The 19,199-nt window shown below is 39.4% G+C and overlaps 1 protein-coding gene across 1 annotated transcript in view; it reads left to right on the forward strand.

Annotated features, from left to right (window-relative positions):
- cacna2d1a (calcium channel, voltage-dependent, alpha 2/delta subunit 1a) overlaps nt 1–19,199 on the forward strand; it is an 88,856-nt gene that overhangs the window by 52,513 nt on the left and 17,144 nt on the right. The window contains exons 12-31 of the mRNA XM_023952498.2: nt 74–178; nt 257–335; nt 1,253–1,302; nt 1,451–1,540; nt 1,943–1,999; nt 2,746–2,829; nt 2,905–2,979; nt 3,684–3,755; nt 5,459–5,530; nt 5,598–5,659; nt 8,907–8,983; nt 13,265–13,325; nt 13,396–13,499; nt 17,046–17,130; nt 17,210–17,272; nt 18,190–18,311; nt 18,387–18,458; nt 18,793–18,860; nt 18,948–18,986; nt 19,063–19,134. Coding sequence (XP_023808266.1) covers nt 74–178; nt 257–335; nt 1,253–1,302; nt 1,451–1,540; nt 1,943–1,999; nt 2,746–2,829; nt 2,905–2,979; nt 3,684–3,755; nt 5,459–5,530; nt 5,598–5,659; nt 8,907–8,983; nt 13,265–13,325; nt 13,396–13,499; nt 17,046–17,130; nt 17,210–17,272; nt 18,190–18,311; nt 18,387–18,458; nt 18,793–18,860; nt 18,948–18,986; nt 19,063–19,134 — 1,509 coding nt within the window. The remainder of the gene's footprint in view (nt 1–73; nt 179–256; nt 336–1,252; nt 1,303–1,450; nt 1,541–1,942; nt 2,000–2,745; nt 2,830–2,904; nt 2,980–3,683; nt 3,756–5,458; nt 5,531–5,597; nt 5,660–8,906; nt 8,984–13,264; nt 13,326–13,395; nt 13,500–17,045; nt 17,131–17,209; nt 17,273–18,189; nt 18,312–18,386; nt 18,459–18,792; nt 18,861–18,947; nt 18,987–19,062; nt 19,135–19,199) is intronic.

The following is a 19,199-nucleotide window of genomic DNA, read 5'->3' on the forward strand; positions in this document are numbered from 1 at the left end:
CTGAGGTTTATTTCATTTTTGCAGGAAAACGGAATCTGTCTCTTGTTTTCAATATTTGTCCTGTTTTGTCCAGACGAATGTTTCCAGAGCCGACTGTAACAGGATTATAATGCTGTTCACTGATGGAGGAGAGGAAAAGGCAGAGGAAATATTGGAAAAACTCAACAAAAATCGAGAAGTAAGACTGCAATTGATTCGTTCAGAAGCAGTGTTTCTGTTTTCCAATATTCATCTTTAGTTTTTTTGTTCTGTTTAGGTGCGCATCTTTACATTTTCAGTAGGTCAGCACAGTTATGACAAAGGACCTGTACAGTGGATGGCTTGTACTAATAAAGGTACAAAGTAACATTTCATATTATTGTTGTTTTTAATATCATTCTCAAGTTGATTGTTTACTAAGTTTTAATATGAAATTAAAATAAACATTTGTTGTGTTGTAATAAAAGTATTGTAAAGGTCTTGAGCTGCTCCCTTTTTGTATGATTTTGCATCCATAAAATAACTTTTTCTAATCTTTTAGACGCTAAGGAACTATGTTGTAGACTTTTTGGATTTTTTTAATCCTTTTTTAAATTTTTATGATAACTTTTAAAAAAAAGTATGTTTTTTGATTATATTAAGACATCTAACAATAATATGATTTATTAGAAGAGTCCCTGTGGGAGACCTGCTGCACATTCCAGGCAGGTCTCCAGTCTAACACAGGGTCTTTGAGACCCGTACAACCCAGGACCCTTAAAACTCCTTCCTATAGTCAGTTTAGTGCAGTCAGTCAACCTAACTTGCATGTCTGTCAGATGACTGGAGGAAGTTTTTCCACCTGCAGATTCACAACACAAAGATCTAAGATGGCGTACGTGTACCACAGTTCTCCACTGTTCTGTTTAATCTGCCAATCGTTCAGTTTAAGAAAAGTCTTTGAATAAACTAAATATCATGCAGACCCATCCTAAAGTTTTTGGGACACACCTAGTCCTCTTATATTAGTTTCTATCAAGCGCTTCACTTCGTTTATGTTTAATAATGCAAAGTCAAACATTTTATTTCAATAAGCAGAGCAATATATTTGCTTATTTGTTGAGTTTGTACATTCAACTGAAAGAAAATATAGACAAATGCTATGCACCTTTTAAATTAGTTGATTTAATAATCTAAAAGCAACCACACTAAAAAACTTTATTTTTAATAAATTAAATGATTTATATTATCTTTCAGTGCTTTGTCTCATAATAAAACTGTTCCTTTGCCTCAGGATATTACTATGAGATCCCCTCTATTGGAGCCATTCGGCTTAACACTCAGGTAAACATTTAAAATTACCAGACCAGTCCTTTACTGCACTCTCCTTTCATGTTCTTTTGCAGGTAGCCCCCTCTTGTGGCGAAAAGGCTCATGTGCAGATCCGAATTTTTTTTTTTTTTTTTTAAATCGTCTTTTGTGCTTCTAACAGGAATACTTAGATGTTTTGGGAAGGCCGATGGTGAAGGCCGACAGAAAGGCCAAGCAGGTTCAGTGGACCAACGTGTACCTGGACGCACTGGTATGATGATGTCATTGACTCAAAAGCCTCTTTTTTCTTGACTTCTGTGAAAAAAAAAGTTACATGTTCGTTATCATTTTGAGCTGGGAACTGTAAAAAGTCTGTTTTTTATCATTAAAAGATAAGTATTTTTCAGTTTTCTGTCATGTCATCCTGCTTAACCCAAGAGCTGAAATACTGCTGCATGGAGCTGTTGTTTTTGGCTTCTGTTGAGATTTGTTTTCAGCAGCAGCAGATAAAAAAGAAAAACTGACGGATAAGATGTCTTTGTCTGTTGTAAGACGCTAATTTTTTTTAGCAGCTCGCTGGCTACCAAAATGTGACTCATTAGGCACAGACAATGAGAGTCTCTATTTCCTATTTTAAGTTGAAACCTGAAGAAATTTGTGTTCATTTTGTCAGGATCTTGGTCTGGTGATCACTGGAACTCTGCCCGTTTTTAACAAGACTGACTCGAAGGTAACCAAAGCTCTCTCCTAGTTCAATGCAAACTCTCTTTTTTTTTTAATAGATGAACCTCAGTTACAGTTTTTCAACCTTATGCTTTAGTCACAACTGCACTTACAGGTGGCACAGACTGTTTGTCGAGGAAAAATGGTCAAATCTGTACGGGGCACGCTGGTGGCCTGAATGAAATTTTAAAAATCGTAGACCAGAGCCAGTAGAGAAATGCAGTTTTTTTCTCTAAGGCCATGTTGTGGTCAACAGGTTGTAGGGGTGAGACAAATTTTTCTTTTCTTTTTAAACCCCCAACTCTTTTTACAGTGCTTGCTGCACATTTTTGTGTTTGTGTAAAGTGTCTCTAACTGCTGGTACGGGCATCAATAAGTCTTTACTTGGGAGGTGGGAGATTTCTTTGTCAAGCTGTGGCTTTTCCACACTTTCTCTGATGCAGAGGACCCCCAAAGCTCCAATTAGAGGGGGGGGCAAGAAATACAACAAGTGAGAAATTCCAACAGAGAGAATTCAGCAGATCAAAGTTAGCAATAATTGAATGGCAAAGGTGATTCTTAATGTCACAAAGGACTTTTTAAAATGAAGCTGGAAATTCTTTAGTGGTGATTCAGTGCTGCCAGAAAGCCTTTCAGAAACAAAGATGTCCAGATTTGTGTTGGAGCGTCATTCTTCCTTCCTTAACCGTTGTGGCTCATCGACAACAGAGGTCAAGAGAGGCCTCTTCTACCACGACCTCTGTTTTCTTTCAGAAATCTCCAAACCAGCTCATTTTGGGGGTTATGGCTATCGATGTTTCGCTCGAAGATATCAAGAGGCTGACTCCTCGCTTTACCGTAAGAAAAAACCGGATCAGTTACGGCAGCTGAAGTCTCCATGACTCCATCCAAGTTTTGATGTTTATTTTTCAGTTTGGACCAAATGGCTACTACTTTGCTATTGACCCAAATGGATATGTGTTGCTCCATCCTAATCTTCAACCAATGGTAAGTTAGAAGTTCAACTTTTAATTTGAAAAGACAGATTTTTCTTTTGCCTAAAATAATCCCTGCTCCCAAGGAGACTCCACTTTCACTGTAGCTGCCTGTCACAGAGTCTCGTTGCTTGCATAAGAAAGTGAAAGTAGCATTTCTTATTGAATAGAAAAAAAGGTTCAAATGTTGATCATCCGTGTTGAGCTTGATGTTCTTTACAGTATATGTCCTCCGTTATCAGAGAAATGCCTCAAGAACATGTTCAAATCATAAAAAACACCATTTGAAGCATTTGAGTTGCTCTTTCATTAGTTGTCAGCCCCTTTTTTTTTCCCTGCTGCCCGTGTTCGACAGGCTGTTTGTAGCATTTGGCAAACTGTAGGACCTTCCTCTGTTTCTTTCTAAACATCTTAATCATGCGGTTGCAGACCAATGCTTGCTTATAAGGTAAAATGGTTTTCCTAAACCTTCTTACGTTTGTTTTGGTCTTCTTTAATTCACGTAAGGCCAATCGATTCCAGATGATTAAGAATCCACAGACAGTTCATAATTGACTTGCTCTTTAAGAGAACTCAACACCGCGCTCTGCTTTTGAGAGCAGAGGATCAATAACTGATGCTTAACGGAAATTTGTTCCCCTTTTGTACACAACTGCCAGAAAAACCGGATTATTTATGGTGTGTGATGTCAACTTGATTGTTTGTGTTCCTGTGCAGACTGCCAGGTTTGATGAGCCTGTAACGCTGGATTTTCTGGATGCAGAGCTGGAGAATGACATCAAAGTGCAGGTTTGAAAAATAGGTTTCCTTAACTCCAGCCTAAAGCCTAACTGATGGTGTGATTTATGTACAGTAGCGAGCAGAAGTTTTTCATACAGTTAAGATCAAAACACATAAACTATTTTTTTTTCTTCTGACCATAAAGTCAAAGAACTTTTGGTCAGTCGAGCTATTTCAATCTCTTCCAGCCCATAACTTTAATAATGATCCTGCCTTTTTGGATTTAGACAATATCTTAAAAGGTTATTTCTCACACTAAAATGTGAGTGTGAGATCCTTCAAGAAAGAAAATACCCCAATCAGACGAATGCAACTTGCAGAGAATCACTGAACTTCTCAGTCATCTTTGCAGTTTTAAAATTTCCTCTTAATATAATGCAGTGAAATCACTATGTTCAACCCTACAATGGAAATGTAGGGTTGTCCAAAACAAGTAAAAAGTATTGAATATAAGGTAATTTTCTCTCCCATAAGTTAAATTAACTGTTAAAGGAACTGGTGAAACAGTCTTGGTAAGATTTCATAAAATAAGGTGTGATTTCATGCTCTTTTCAGACAAAGTAATCGTGTTATAATTTTTCTAATATGAACAGTCATTTAGAGATATAGCTCCAGTTATTGGAAATATTATGTATTAAAAATAAGCATGTATTGCTAAAAAACATTCTTTAATAAGTAGGCATATTGTTTGCTTTTTTTCTGCAAATACATCCTTTAAAAGCCTAGATTAGTCCTACTGTCTTTCTTTTTAGACCATAATCATCATAAAAACTAGAATTATACATTTCAAAATTAACTTCTCTTAAGGATTAGTCAAGTAAGTCAAATAAAACGTTGCAGTTTCTCTAAATCAAGGAAGTCTGCCTGAAAACCACCACTCACCTTCCACATGGTAATTTAAAAAATGATATTCAGTAAAATTGTAATATTAATATTAATATACAGTAATTCTGGAGCAATAAGTGACACAAACTTAACAGCTGTATGATATTTAAAAAAAATTGGTTAATTTTTTTATGTGCTATATTAATTAAAAAGAAAACATAATAAAACTTTATCAATTTCAGACAAATTGTTGGTGTGAAATTGAACCATCTGAAGAAAAACATGATTCTGGATCCAAAGTTGGAAGATTTATTTAATTATAATAACTATGTAAAAGAATTAGTACAATATTAAGCAAATAAATGAACCATTTTTGACAAACGTCACATTTATTGGATTCAGTGTATCATTTATTGTATGTATAAGTGCAAATATGTCTATTTATGATTAAGACTACCAGTAATTATAATGGCTCCATTTACATGTGCTCATGTGTATCTAAAGGGATAGATATTTATCCCTTTTTGTTTGTCTTCTTTAATATATTTTTGTTTCGATTGCTTGAAATAAACCAAATCCAAGCCAAACCATTAGGACTGAAGTAATCGTGTACCAGTTCACTTAGTGGTTAAACTGACCAACTTCCTTTTTATTTTTTTTCAATGTTCAAACACAATATTGGACATAAAAGGGGCTGCCTCAGGGATTTATCCGGTTCATTAAACACTTAAAATACTCTAATGCCCAGAATCAAATACTATTTTTTAAAAAAGGTGAACAATCATTGCCTAAAACCAAAATACCAAGTTTGCATACAAACAGTTTGATCAGCTTTACAGTCAAAAAAATGAGTGTATTTGCCCAACTTTGTTTTTCTTTTTAAACAGATAAGAAAAGAAATGATTGACAGATCAACAGGGGAATATACAGTAAACACACTGGTGAAATCTCAAGATGAGGTAATGTCATTTCTATGAAGTCATGCTTGTCACATCTATATGAACTAAAAACGCTTTGCTTTCTTAGCGTTACATAGACCAAGGTCAAAGGACGTACACTTTTGGACCGGTGAAGGGGACCGACTACAGGTACTCCACTACTTTCAACTGCATTTCAAAAGTTGTGTCCCTTTAAATTAACTTTAAAGGGAACAAAGATCCTCAGCTATAACGTCAGATCTGACTTTGATCTCATAAAAACTAAGCTTTGTCTCTCAATAGGACCTAAATGTGAGGAAGAAAACCACACAGCAGAAAGAATTTTCACTTTATAATCTATTATTTATAGGCAAATGTTGATGAGGAACAAAACATGTCAACTCATTGACAACACTGAGCATTTCAGCCGCTCATCCATCTCAAAACAGCAATTGCATCCTCCTGGGTGCTCTTAGAAGTGGCTTGTTGTCTTTCCACAGCTCAAATCTCCTGTTTAACAAAAGTCCACGACTCTCAAAAAGCCTGCTGAGTAGTCGGCTCATTATTTTGTCATCTCTGCTGCCTTCCCTTCCAAACCAGGAGGTGGGGTCCAGACCCACATGTGATGGAACATTGTCCTGCATAACAATCACAATCCCACTGAGAACTGCAAACCGCAGCGCGTGTCATTCTTTTATTACTGACTAGAAAACTGGAAAAAGGGCTTTAAAGGTCACCTGTACTGACAGAAACCCAAAAAAGAAAGTTTTTGAATGATGAGACCATAGTGACCCAGATAACGCTCACCCTTTTGCTTCATCAGCAATTAAAGTCTCACTCCAGTACTCTTTTGATCAGTGGACTTTTAATTGGGATCATGCTGTTTTTAGCCCAAACCAAAAAACCTGTCTCGTTTCCTAAGACATAGTTTATCAGAACTATGTGGACAGGACTGTTGGTGTTGGAGTAAGCCTGCTCTTATTTCCCATCATCATCAATGAAGTGGATTACAGAGCTCGTGGCCCACTCATTGTAGTTTGTATTAGAGGTAAGATCTTGAGCCCGAGTCAGAACCCAACCCGGCCCAAAATTCGGGTCGGGTCGGGGACTAAAATGACAATCATTACGTTCCGAACGCGCACACACACACACAGGTAGACCCCGCCCCCCAGTCACCAGCCCACCAATTATTGACATACACTGTGGTCCAGCAACTGGCAGAAAGAGGGGGGCGCCGGCCAACCGGAGCTCTGTCCAAACTCTGGGTCGTTACAATATGTTTAAAAAAATGTATACTAAAACGATGTGTGAATACTCAACTAAGGCATACTTGTTATAAATATATAATTTGGTTAAAACAGAGAAGGCGCTGTAAGGTCATTGCTATAGAACTACTACTAAACAGGAAGCGCAGACGCAGAGCCAGGGCACGCTTTGCGCACGTGTCGTGAATGTAATCTTCCCTCCGCAAGTCTGCATCTATTTTGTTTAGGTATCCCAGATATGGAGCAGCAAGAAGTCAAGGATAAACTTAAGACAGGGGAACTGAAAAGGCAAACACGCACCGCCACGGCTGCAGTATTTCTCCGCGTAATTAGCGAGTGCGCATCAAGATCTCTCTTTCACTCTCTTTGTCTGGCCTCTTATTCTGTGATCCAGCGTTATTTCGTTGGGAAAATGCATTTATCATGATCATAAAAATGTGTTGATTATTTTAACCTTAAGAAATCTTGTGTTTTTATCTGCCAAAAATACTATGGGAGAAAATTGAAATTTCGGGTTTGCTTCGGGCTCGGGCCTGCAAATCAAGTTAATTGGTCGGGCTCGGGCTGGGTTGGGCTTTAATGCCCGCAGGCCTGGGTCAGGTCGGGCTGGATTTTTTAGGCCCGATCTTACCTCTAATTTGTATATAACAACTACAATTTTTTCAGATTTTATTTTTTCGTCTGCTCCTGATTCACCACGATTTGAATAAAAAAATACTTAAAATCACAGTTTTAATCATAGTTTTCGTCATATTTTTCCTCCATCATTAGAAAAATTGTACAGGAACATGTTAAAAACACCATTTTCATTGGAGATGGTGTTTAAAGACTTTTTTCCATCAAGGACTTTTGGCCACATTTTTTTTTTTGTATGATACTTTATTTAGTGCCAACTTAGTGGCCATGTGGTACAGTGTCTGCCCTGAAATTGGTAGGTCATGCGTTCAAATATATAAAGTCATACCAAAGACTCTGAAACTGCCTCCCTGCTTTACACTTAGCATTAAGGGGTTGGATTGGGGGGCTTAAACCACCAAATGGTTCCCAAGTGTGGCTGTGTTTGCAGATCACCGCTCCCCCCAGGGGGACGAGTCAAATTAGGACAACCAATGTTAGACACAAAATGCCTAACGGCTTTCGCAAAATGAGGTCAAATCCCTCACCGTTGCTTTCTGATACGGGCGCCACCATGTTGAAACTAATCAACAGCGATTGGTCCGAGTCGCTCTAAGTCATCAAATATATGGCAACTACTGTCGCCAAACAGGAGTGAGCTTATTGAGTCCTCACCTCTTTCCACACCTCTACTTCTTGAATGCTGGGTTTCCATTGACCACGAAACTGCACACATTGGATTTGCGATAATAAATTTGCCTAATGGAAACACGTCGGTTTCTACAGTGTCACACACCCAGGTGTGTGAGAGCTAATGGGACTTTAGTGAAAGAAGATACCGACATCGATACCGATTCTGCTTTCCATAACTGTCCGATACGGAAATCCTTCCTACCCAACACAACTAAACTGTACAATGACTCACAGTGTAGGAGATGACTTTTGCACATTTTGCACATTGTTATCTGTTTACCTGTTTGTAAATAGTCTTTAAATTATACCGCCATATTTGTTTACATTTCTGCTACATTTCTGTTTTTTACATTACTGTTTTTTATGTATTATTCTATATTCTCTTATGTTTACTGCTATGGCAACGCACAAATTTCCAACGTGTGGGATCATTAAAGTACAGCCTGAACACCTCTAAAATCATATTTTGTTTCATTACACACATCAGCTGTGACTGACATTTCAAAATATGCACATAAGGCAATATATTAGAAGAAGCGACTATGTACAGATTGGATTCTTGACGAATTTCACTCCATTAGGTAGAAAAATTCCAGATACGTTTGCTGACACACTAAAGACATTGGGTTCTGTCGAGATCATGCTCCAACATTCAGGATTAAGTCCAGAAGCAATTTAAAGTGATCAGCGTTGAACCCTTGAGAGGTTCGTGTTCTCAACTAAAGTGTTCTGTTATGTTCTATTAAAATGTGTTCTGCAGGGCTTAAGTGCCACAATGCTCGATTGATGTCTCCCCCAATACCTAAAGGAAAATCTATATCTTATTTCTGTTTTTCCTCTCGCAGCTTGGCCCTGGTCCTCCCTGATTACAACAAGTATTACATCCGAGCCACCATTGGCGACACGATCACGCAAGCAAAATGTAAGTGTCTTCCAAGTCAGTCGCCTTTTTGATGGTTTCTCTTCTTCCTTTTACACAGACAGTAAACAAATGTGTGGAAAAAGACGTTACGTATGACTTGGCTGTCGTCCATCACTGGCGGTGATGTAAATGGTCGCCCGTATAGATCAAAAGCAGCGCCGTGAGCACTTGTCACTCGCTTTGTTGAAGATGTTCAAAGTTATTGTCTGCAGACAGACACGAGCGGCTCCAGGATCCGTTTTCACACATGACACTTTATGAATTTCCAAGTACCTCGCTCTTTCTCTGTTCATGTCTTCCCACTCGGTGCCGCCGGCTCAGAAAAGCCACATGCTTGTCATCGTCATCTCACGTCTCTTTTGGGCTCCATCTGTTGATTCAAATAAAAGATGTCATCTCCGTATGAAGACGTTTGCCGTCCCCGATCAGACTTTGTCTTTGAGGAGGATTGGGGGATTTATAGCCTGAGCTCCATGGTAAACTAGCATCTGTTTTAAAACAATGCGATTTAGACGTGTATGTGTGCTTTCATCAGTTGGCAAAGACTTGAAGCATGTTTGAAACTGGGCGGTCCACTGCTAAAAGTTTCACCATCTTTTTGTAGATATTTTTTTTATCTAGCGTCTTTGTGACCAGTTTGAATGTTTCTTTTATGGATTTCAGGGTTTTTTCCCCATCCGTAAAAAGATTTTTGCAGCACACAAAAAATAAAGTAAAAATAATAAGTATTTTGAGTCCAGAAAACGGTGAAGGTTTTTGTCAGACAGATGTATTTCTCCTAAATAATCCTAAATATATTAATCTTTAAAAGAAATTCGTGATTATTTTTTTTTTTTAACTGTTTGTCTTTTCAGGGCTTTTGCACTTATTTCTATCATAGAGTTGTGTTCTCTAAGGGTCCAAAAGTTTTATTATTTTAGCTCTATCCCTTTATCACAAAATGTCTTTTAGGGACAAATTTATTTTATTTAGTTTTGCATTTCTGGAAAATTTTTGATCTACATATTCTCTAATAACTTTTCCAGAAATTAATGGTCGTGCCCCCATTTTTTTGGACTCTTGAAGCTCTTTTTGTCCCAAACCAGCTGCTTCTATTCCAGTTGCACACATTCATATGTACATTTAAAAAGTTTGCCATGTGTTTAAATATCAGAACTAATGGGTTTGGTAAGGCAGAATGTGTTTTTGTGCATTACCTGTACGTTACACCTTTAGTTCTGAATGCAATATTCTTATTCAGGGTCTGTTTGAATAAAATATTGCTCCCTCGTCTTTCTTTTAACTTTTTTATCCTGGCTGTTTTGTCTTCCCTGACCTCTAACCTTTCCCTGCTGTGTTGGACCCTCTGCAGCATTTCTGGGCAAGTATTCCCCTCTTGTGCTTCACTTCAGCTCCTCTCACCATCACACCACCCACACAACTCAGACCGAGCTCCACTTCTGACACAAATCCCTCTGCGTGGAGCAGCAGACTCACAAACATAGAAGCATTTTGTTCTCATTCCATGTTTTTTCATCTATTACTGCCTCCTGATTAATAATGACAACTTAGCAGCTGTGAATCAAGGTGGCATTTGCTCTCAGGGGTAGCGCTTTGCATGCAACACTTTAACCCCCTGTGTGTCACAGACTTATGCTTATTTAGTGCATGCATGCATTTATGCACCCACCTGTTCAGATGGCCCCTTAGATGTGGTTTTGGCTCGTTCCCTCTGCAGCAGAGCAAGCAAAGGGACAGGATGTTTGCATTACTCAAAGGTGAAGCCATAAAGGAGAAAGCTGTGAGTCTGCAGCTCAGAAGAAACAAGTCGATGTGCGTCTCTGCTTTCTTCAGTTTTCTCCTTTTGACTCACTTTACAACCTTGTTAAATGACTCCTAATGAAAGACAGGACCTCTCTCGGCACACTGAGCAGTCCGTCCTCCTGTGTGCTTTGTCATCAGTTTCGTCTCATTTGTGGGCATTGACCCAAAAATCTCTGCAGAACCTCTTGAAGCTCTGTGGTTTATCTGAAATCCAAGACCAACTCGCGTCTGTTTCATTCCCCCTCCAAGGACGACTGTATTGTAAATGTCTATTTAAAATCTCAAACAAAGCTGAAAACATATCATGTCCAGATTCCTGTACATGTTTGTCATGCATTCATTAAGTCGCTGCAGGTTCCCACCTCGCATGTTGAATGTTTCTGTCCTGAAACATGTTTTCTTTTCAATCTACCTTCTATTTTGAGAAAGCAGAAAATAAATGATCCTGTCTCTGCCCATTTGTCCCTGCTATTAATCTTCACGATATACTTTTGCTTGGTTAGTAAAGGAGTGACCGCTTTTTAAAGGACAACCAAAAGGCTGCAATTATTCCCAACACTGACCACGAAAGAAAATAAGAAGTAGTCGGAATAGAATGTTTTGTAGTGGTTTGAAGACTCTTAAAAACAGCAGGGTTCATTTTTCCCGATGTAAAGCAAATGCATCGCAGAGATTTACCGTGGCATCAAAAGGATGCTAATGCAGATGTCCTTCAAGCACGGCCTCTCTGTTCACCATCGGCACCGTCTCCATCTACATCCAAAGACACAAAACCTTTTGTTCACAACGCAATATTTCTATTCAGGACTCGCTCTGTGAATAAAATATTGTCACTTTTGACCTCTGTGGTTTTACCCTGTCTTTTCTTTTTTCCCCCCTTTCTTTCCCCTCTTGTCTTTACCTCCCGGGGGATATTTCTTGTGTTCCCTCCCTTCTCTCCTCTGGGATTTTTCTACTCCAGGGAATAATGGCAAGTACTTTTTTTTTCCCTTTTGCTTTCATCTTTCTCTTCCTGATCTTGACTTCTGTCAGTGCTTTACTCGACAAGTCTAACCTGCCATGTTCTGGTAGCCATTTCTTTTACTCTTTTTTTTCTTTTTATCTGAATTTTAAACCTACAAATCTGTTTGTAGCCTTTTCTTTTTTGTGTTTCTATGTAGTTTTAAAATTTTATTGTGAAATTGGGCTTTTTGTAATATTTCAGACACGCACATAACAAGATTTACAACACTGATTCCATTTTATAACCTAATGGCACTCTAGTGCAAAAACGAGCGCTTCCCACACAAAACAATACGCATCATAAACTTTTAAAGCAAGAAAACAACTAAAAAGCCATAAAAAGAAGAATCACCAAACACAATAACTAATTTGACAATATAAAAAAATTACAGCAGAAAATAAATCTTGGTTTTATTGTGTTTTTAGTTTTTGAGTTTTATGACATTTAAAGTAAGTGTGTATGTAGCTCAGAGGTCTGCAACTGGCGGCTTCAGAGCCACACGTTTACCCCTCCATTGTGGCTTTCTCGCTAAAGAAAATTTAAAAGTTTTTTTAATTTTAAAAAGTAACTATAAAGTAAAAAGCAGAAAAATAGTAAATAGACAAAGGAAGCTATGTCTATTTATGATTAAGATTAATACTAGCATTATTTACGGCTGTATGTGAATTTTTGCGTGTTTTCCAACTGATTTTAAGACTAATTTTCCTAAGTTTAATATATTTCTGTATAGATATATATTTCTGCTTTTTGTCTTTTTTGTTATATTTTTGCATTGATTGATTGCTTGAAATAAACCATTTCCAAATCCAGGCTAACTCGAACTTTATTCAACTCTTTCACAAAGACATGAATGACAGATTTTTGTGCTCCGCGTACCACCGAAAATGACTAGAATTAAGGCTCACAGAATTATAATGCGGATTTTCTATTTTTGAACAAATTCAAGGATTTTAAGTGTGCCATATGGTTGGAAAGCTATAGTTAGGGTCTGATTTTATTTCAGTTTGTTAATTTAAACATTTCTGGCTGAAATGCACCAAAATCTATAGAAGAAACTGTTGGCAATACACTATACCTCTACATTTGCTGCATTGAGATGACTTTTTGTGTCAGGGTCTCTTATTTTGAAAGGAAATCAAATGAACGTCCGTCAAAAGTTATAAACTATTTAATATTTCGAAAAAAGACTATATTCTTTTTAGGTTTATGTTTTATTTATGCCAAAAACATCTGTTTTAATCATAATAGTAACATAAATAAAAAATCAGTGTCTTTTTTTATAAAGGGTGACTTTGTGGCTTCAACTGGAATATGGTCAGTGAGAAATCAACCTGAAAGGCTCTTTAAGTGTTGAAGGTTGCAAACCCCTGTAGCTAAAAAAGAAAAAACACACACATCTGTAGTCCCTAATCTTTGTCAGAGTTGTACGTCATTTTCTTTGCTTAATATGTTTTCTTTTTGTTATCTGTAATCAGTTTCTGAGACCCTGCTGGTGGACAAGTTTGACGAATACGGCTACACATTTATTGCACCAAGGTAAGGTGGCGGGAAAATGTTTAAGCTGCACTTTTGACATAAATATGAGGCTAACCATGTTTTCCCACAGGACGTACTGTAAGGACATGGAGCCCCTCAACAAGTACACAAACACAGAGTTCCTCGTGATGTTTAACGACTACATCGACAGAAGGACTCCAAACGACCCAGAGTGTGAGTATAAGCGTGTGCTTACACTTTACCTGCTGCACATTTGGATCGAATTATCACCTCTGATTCCTATTTACTTGTGAGAAAGCCGTAACAGCATTCGCTGCAGCATTTAGGGAATAAATTCAATCCATCTGGCTTACAGCATTAAGGTGTATGCTGAACATTTAATGGAAGACCGCCAGCCGGGCCCTATTCTCCGGCGCTCCGTCTTTCCAGCTCTGCCGGCGTGGTTCTGTGTGCATGACCAGGCAAAGCTTTGTAATGTGGGACCCCTGTGTTCGTGTTGCCCATTTGATGCTAACTCCAAAAGTCTGACCATCACATGCCTGGTTGCACATGTGTGAAGCACGTCGGCTTAGATGTGACACACACGCCGGCTCACACACAGCATTTACCCGTAACATGCCTTCCAGCACCTATAGCTGCTCGAGCCCATTCAATTACTGTGTGTTTGTGAGAAAGAGCAGGACACGTCAAGGCAAGAGCGCAATAAAACACAAATCCAGGTTCAGCGGACCTTCTCCCTGACATCTGACCAATGCATTAACATCCCTACTATTTTGTACACGCACTCATCGATATGAATCACTAAGGGTACTGGGCTAAGCAAAGGCTCCCTGGACATTTATAAAAGGGCTCCTTTATTGCGTTCCCTGCTTTAATTTGATGGTTTGCATTTAAGGGCTCACATCAAGCATCTCCACATGATCGATCCAGTAAAACTTTTCACCCGATTGAAATATTGCTTTCACCGTTATTAGGTGCTAGTTTAATGAAGTCCACAAAAAAGCTAGAGGAGGAGAAGGTGGAGGTGTGTGGAGCATTGGCGGCTCGAGCATCGTTACACGCCTTTCGTGGTTAAGCCACTGTAGTGGCGAAGAAGTACATTAGGAATTCCTGGGCTGCCCTCAATAAAGATTCTCTAATGAAAACCAGCGCTCCAAGAGGGAAGGTGGGTGAGGAGGGGACTCAAGTGTTACAGCAGCTGCCGTCTGATGTGTGTGGTGTGTCACACAGGCCGGAGAAGTTTGCTGAAGGTGGGGGGGTTTGACGAGCCTCGACATTAATGGACTGAAGCGAGTGCTCGGAGGGTTCAAAGAAGCGGGCATGGCTAAAAGAAAAAAAGAAAAAGGCACTTTTATCGCCTGTCATGCGGTCTTGTCGGCATCTGTAAAAGTGGTTTTTGCACCTGTATACCCCCTTCCCACTTACGTCAGTGAGTAGAACAGTCACTTTTTCCCTTTTTTAAGTCAAAAAGAAAATCTCACTTTGTTTTGTGTCTTTATGCATTTTTTTTAAATCTATTTAAAAGGGACCTTACCGTGTGAGCCTTTCTAATTTGAAATCTATTTCTGGCTCATGGGGTTCCACAGGGCTCAAGTTTGGGGCCGCTTTAATTTCTTTGTATCTCTTCCACTCCATGTTAAAAAAAAAAATTCACATTTTATGGGCTTGCAGGTTGCGCGGTGGTTAGCGCCCTCGCCCTACACCAAGAAACTCTTGGTTCAAATTCCAGCTGGGGCCTGTCTGTTTGGCGCTTGGATTTTGGGAGTTTCCTTCAGGCACTCCAGATTCCTCCCTCATTCCAAAAACATGCGTCATCGATAAATTGGCATCTCTAAATTGCCCCTAGGAGTGAATGTGGGTGTGGCCCTACAACAGACAGGTGACCTGTCCAGATTGAATGCCGTTGCCCAGTAGTAGCTGGGGTGGCTCCAGAAACCCTGTGACCTCGAAGAGAATTCAATGAGTTCTGAAGTTGGATAGATGGAATTTAAGGGCTGAATTTGTAAGTATCACTAATGTGGGGGTACATTACATCAAAGATTGGTTCCAAACTTTGTAAGCATCACAAAAAAGGTAAATGATGGTGTTTGTTTGAAATGAGATTTTGGTTCATTCAGCTCTGCGTGTGAAGCAGACCACGAAAAAATTGGTCTTGAAATGATCGCTGATTAGAAACTGGATGCGATCAGTTTAGTGTTCAGCTTTTACATGCCAGATAGTTAAGGTTAAACGAGTTTCATCAAAACAGCAGTTTGAAAGATTAATGTGTTCTTTCATCACATATCAACTGTGTTAGATGTATGATTTTGTCTGTTAAAGAACCTTATAAATAAAGTTGAGTTGATTCTAAACGTGCAAACCTGGACGTTGCAGCTCATTTAAATGTTTGTTTTGAGGATTCTAGCTCAAATTGAAACAGTTTTTTCTTGCCATCATTTTTCTGTCTCAATATATTTTCAATGTATTGTCTTTGACTAACTATTTTAGGGCAGCCTTAATACCATTTCAGACTCATCACAATCTTACTGAAATGGTTCTAAACCAGTGTGGTGTGTTGAGGGCTGCAATATGGTAAATGGCAAATGGCGTATGCTTATATAGCGCTTTCTACCTTCTTTCAAAGGCCCAAAGCGCTTTACAGTCACAGTCCCATTCACCCATGCACACACGCATTCACACACTGATGGCGGTCCCGCTGCCGAACACTGGCGCCAACCTCCCACCAGAGGACACTTCGACACATGGGCATGCAAGGCGGGAATCGAACCTGCAATATTAAGATCATGGGTCGACCGCCCCACAGGGCACGGTGCTCTCTCCCTTCCTGTTCACTTTGTACACCAGTGACTTCCAGTATAATTCAGAGTCATGCCATCCTAAGAAATTTTCTGACGACTCAGCGGTTGTCAGCTTCTTTAATGGTGGAACTTGTGGATAAATCCATGAGGTGGGCTGGAGTTAACCACCTGCTGCTCAATGTGGAAAAGACCAGAGAGATGGTGATGGACTTCAGGAAGAAACCACCAGCTTCCCAGCCTCTTGGCATCTTGGGCAAGGATGTGGCAGAGGTAGAGGAGTACACATACCTGGGAGTAACCATCGACAACAGACTGAGCTGGAAGAGCAACAGCACTGCTGTGTACAAGAAGGCCAGCAGCGGACTCTAATTCCTGAGGAAACTAAGGTCCTAAAACTGCACTAAGGAGATTTTCTACCAGTCTGTTGTGGCCAGCACTCTGTTCTTCCAGGTGGTCTGCTGGGGGGCGGCATAGCTGCCAGGGACACTAATAGACTGAACAAACTGATCAGAAGAGTTGGTTCTGTTATCGGATGTAAAATGGACACGTTGGAAGCTGTGATGGAGAGGAGGACTTTAAATAAGCTATCATGGATAATCCGGAGCAGCCTCTCCATCCTGTTCTTGACGGTCAGCGGAGCACCTTCTACCAGAGGCTTAGCCAGCTTCGCTGTCACACCAACCGCTACAGGAGATCTTTCCTACCTCACTCCATTAGACTCTATAACTTGTCATCCATTTGCAATCAATAAACTAATCTGAAGTCTGTCTGTTTTTCTTAAGAGCTGTCATGCAAACCAATTGTTTTTCACTGATGGTTCTTTTACTGATCTGTTGTTCTGTTTTCTATTGTCACCCATTGTTTGTGTGTTTGTGTCTTGAGCCTAACGCGGACGCTGCAACAATCCAATTTCCTAAGATGGGATCAATAAAGTATCTTTATTTTATCTTATATTTTGTAGGTAATGTGGAGCTGATGAACAGACTTCTCCTTGACGCTGGCATCACCGCTGATCTGATCAAGATCTGGAAAAAATCTGAGTTGCCGTGAGTCGAGCTGCATTGTTATTAAAATTATCAGCTGGTCACTTTTGTTGCAGATTTTTTATATCATTTTTCTTCACAGGAATGGAGTTAAAGCCGTTTTTGTTGCCACTGATGGAGGGATAACACGGGTGTACCCTGAAAGGTATTTATCCAAAGTAAAGGAACAGGAGTTACGTGACATGAAATAATAATAAAAAATAAGCATTAACTGCTGTGTGCAATCCGCATTTCGTTATGTTAAGTATTCCGAAACATTGCGTGAAATGAATCTTTGAGCCTTCCATCATCTTCTTGGTATATTACAGGTTACTTGAGAGTGCCCTTTCGTTGTTTTGACTTTTTTTTTCTATCATTAGATAAGAAAACAATTAATTCTATTCAGAGCAGAGCCCGGAGGTACATTTCAAAAGCAGAACAAAGAAGAATGAGTTGAGACCACATTTTAAACAGGCTTTTTGAGGCTTGTTTGGAAAACGTCCATGTTTCAAATTTAATGCAAGTAAAACACGAGAAGCTTTTGAACCAAATAGATTAAGTGATTTTTCTTTTCAAAGCAGGATGTTTGCTCCCCTGTAGTAGTTCTAACCGGAGCCTCTGTTTTGACAACAGCGCCTTGATTCACGTATCCATGCAGAATCTGGATTGGCAGTGTTTAATCTGAATAGCAGATGCTGCTGTAATCAACATACAAGTTTTGACATAAGGATCTTCTTTGCGTCTTTATCATTGGGAGGGGGGCTCGTTCCATGATTTTAAGAGCTGAAATGAGACAGGGTAGTTTGAAATGTTTACAGGACCTAACAGAGGTCAAAGACTTTTAAAGATATTTTTACTTCATTTGCAAGGTAGGGCTTTAAGATAAAGCATCCTTTCTTTTTTCTAACCCGCTGAATCCCTTTCGGGGTTGCTGGAGCCTATCCCAGCTACTGTTGGGCGAAGGCGGAGCTCACCCTGGAGAGGCAGTATATTAAAAACGCGGTCTTTAGGTGCCAAAGGTGTCTTTTTGTTTGTTTTTCTTGCATTGTCATCATCATTTCATTGTATCTGTGCATTTTATAGCGCTGGGATGGAGTGGAACGAAGAAGTAGAAACATACGAGTCGAGTTTTTACAAGAGGAGCTTGGAGAACGATCTTTATATCTTCACACCCAAACCTTACAACAAAAATCTGAGCAGCTCAGGTGATTTTTCTCAATATTTTAGGGAGTTTTCCTTTTAGTCCTTTTTTCCTTTAGTCCTCTTTCTTTTTCTTGCAGAAAGTGATGAGTCCATCCTTGCGAGTAAAGCAGTAGACCTCAAGATTGGTGAAGTATTACTCAAACCAGCTGGTAAGTGGAAGAATTACCTCACCATTTTGTTCGCCAATCCTCAACCAATGAAAAGGCTGTGCATCCACCTACATTGTGACCTTGAAACCTTAATATCCTCTGCATTTTTTCCACACACTGTCTCTGCCTATTATTTAATTAGAGACCCTCCTTTTTACCAATTTGTCGCTCACTTCCAGACATTAGCACACTAACACCCGTGCGCAGACCAAACATCACATTGTCCCTTTGCCTGTGATCTGGAGCCAAGTTTACATTTTCAGAGTTCAGAGTGTAAAGTTGACAGAAGGGTCCGATGTGATGGACGATGTCTGGCTTTTGTGTTGTGTCCCAGTGGTCGGTGTGAAGTTGGACATCAAGGCGTGGATGAATAGCTTGATGAACACCACAACCACGATTAATGTGAGCAGATTCTATCTGCATGAAATACACACGCATGGCTTGATCCATATTGAAACCTTTTATCAATCTGCTCTTCTATGTTTGAAGTGCAAAGATGAGATCTGCGGCTGTAGGATAAACAACGCGGTAAGTCCTCAAGTTCGTTTTAAAATTATGCACGTCAGCATGAATCTCTGCCTCATTTGTTTCTCTGTGATTTCAGTACATTGACTGCATCGTCCTGGATGATGGCGGCTTTCTCGTGATGTCCAATCAGGAGGAATACATCAAGGAGGTATGTTTAACATTTTAGGGACTGAACATGTTTGGGTTGCTGAAGGTGAGTTTGTTTCCCCCGAT

This window comes from Oryzias latipes, chromosome 23, assembly GCF_053564925.1.
Source record: "Oryzias latipes strain Hd-rR chromosome 23, Olatipes_Hd-rR_3.1".
In the NCBI taxonomy this organism is placed as follows: domain Eukaryota; kingdom Metazoa; phylum Chordata; class Actinopteri; order Beloniformes; family Adrianichthyidae; genus Oryzias; species Oryzias latipes.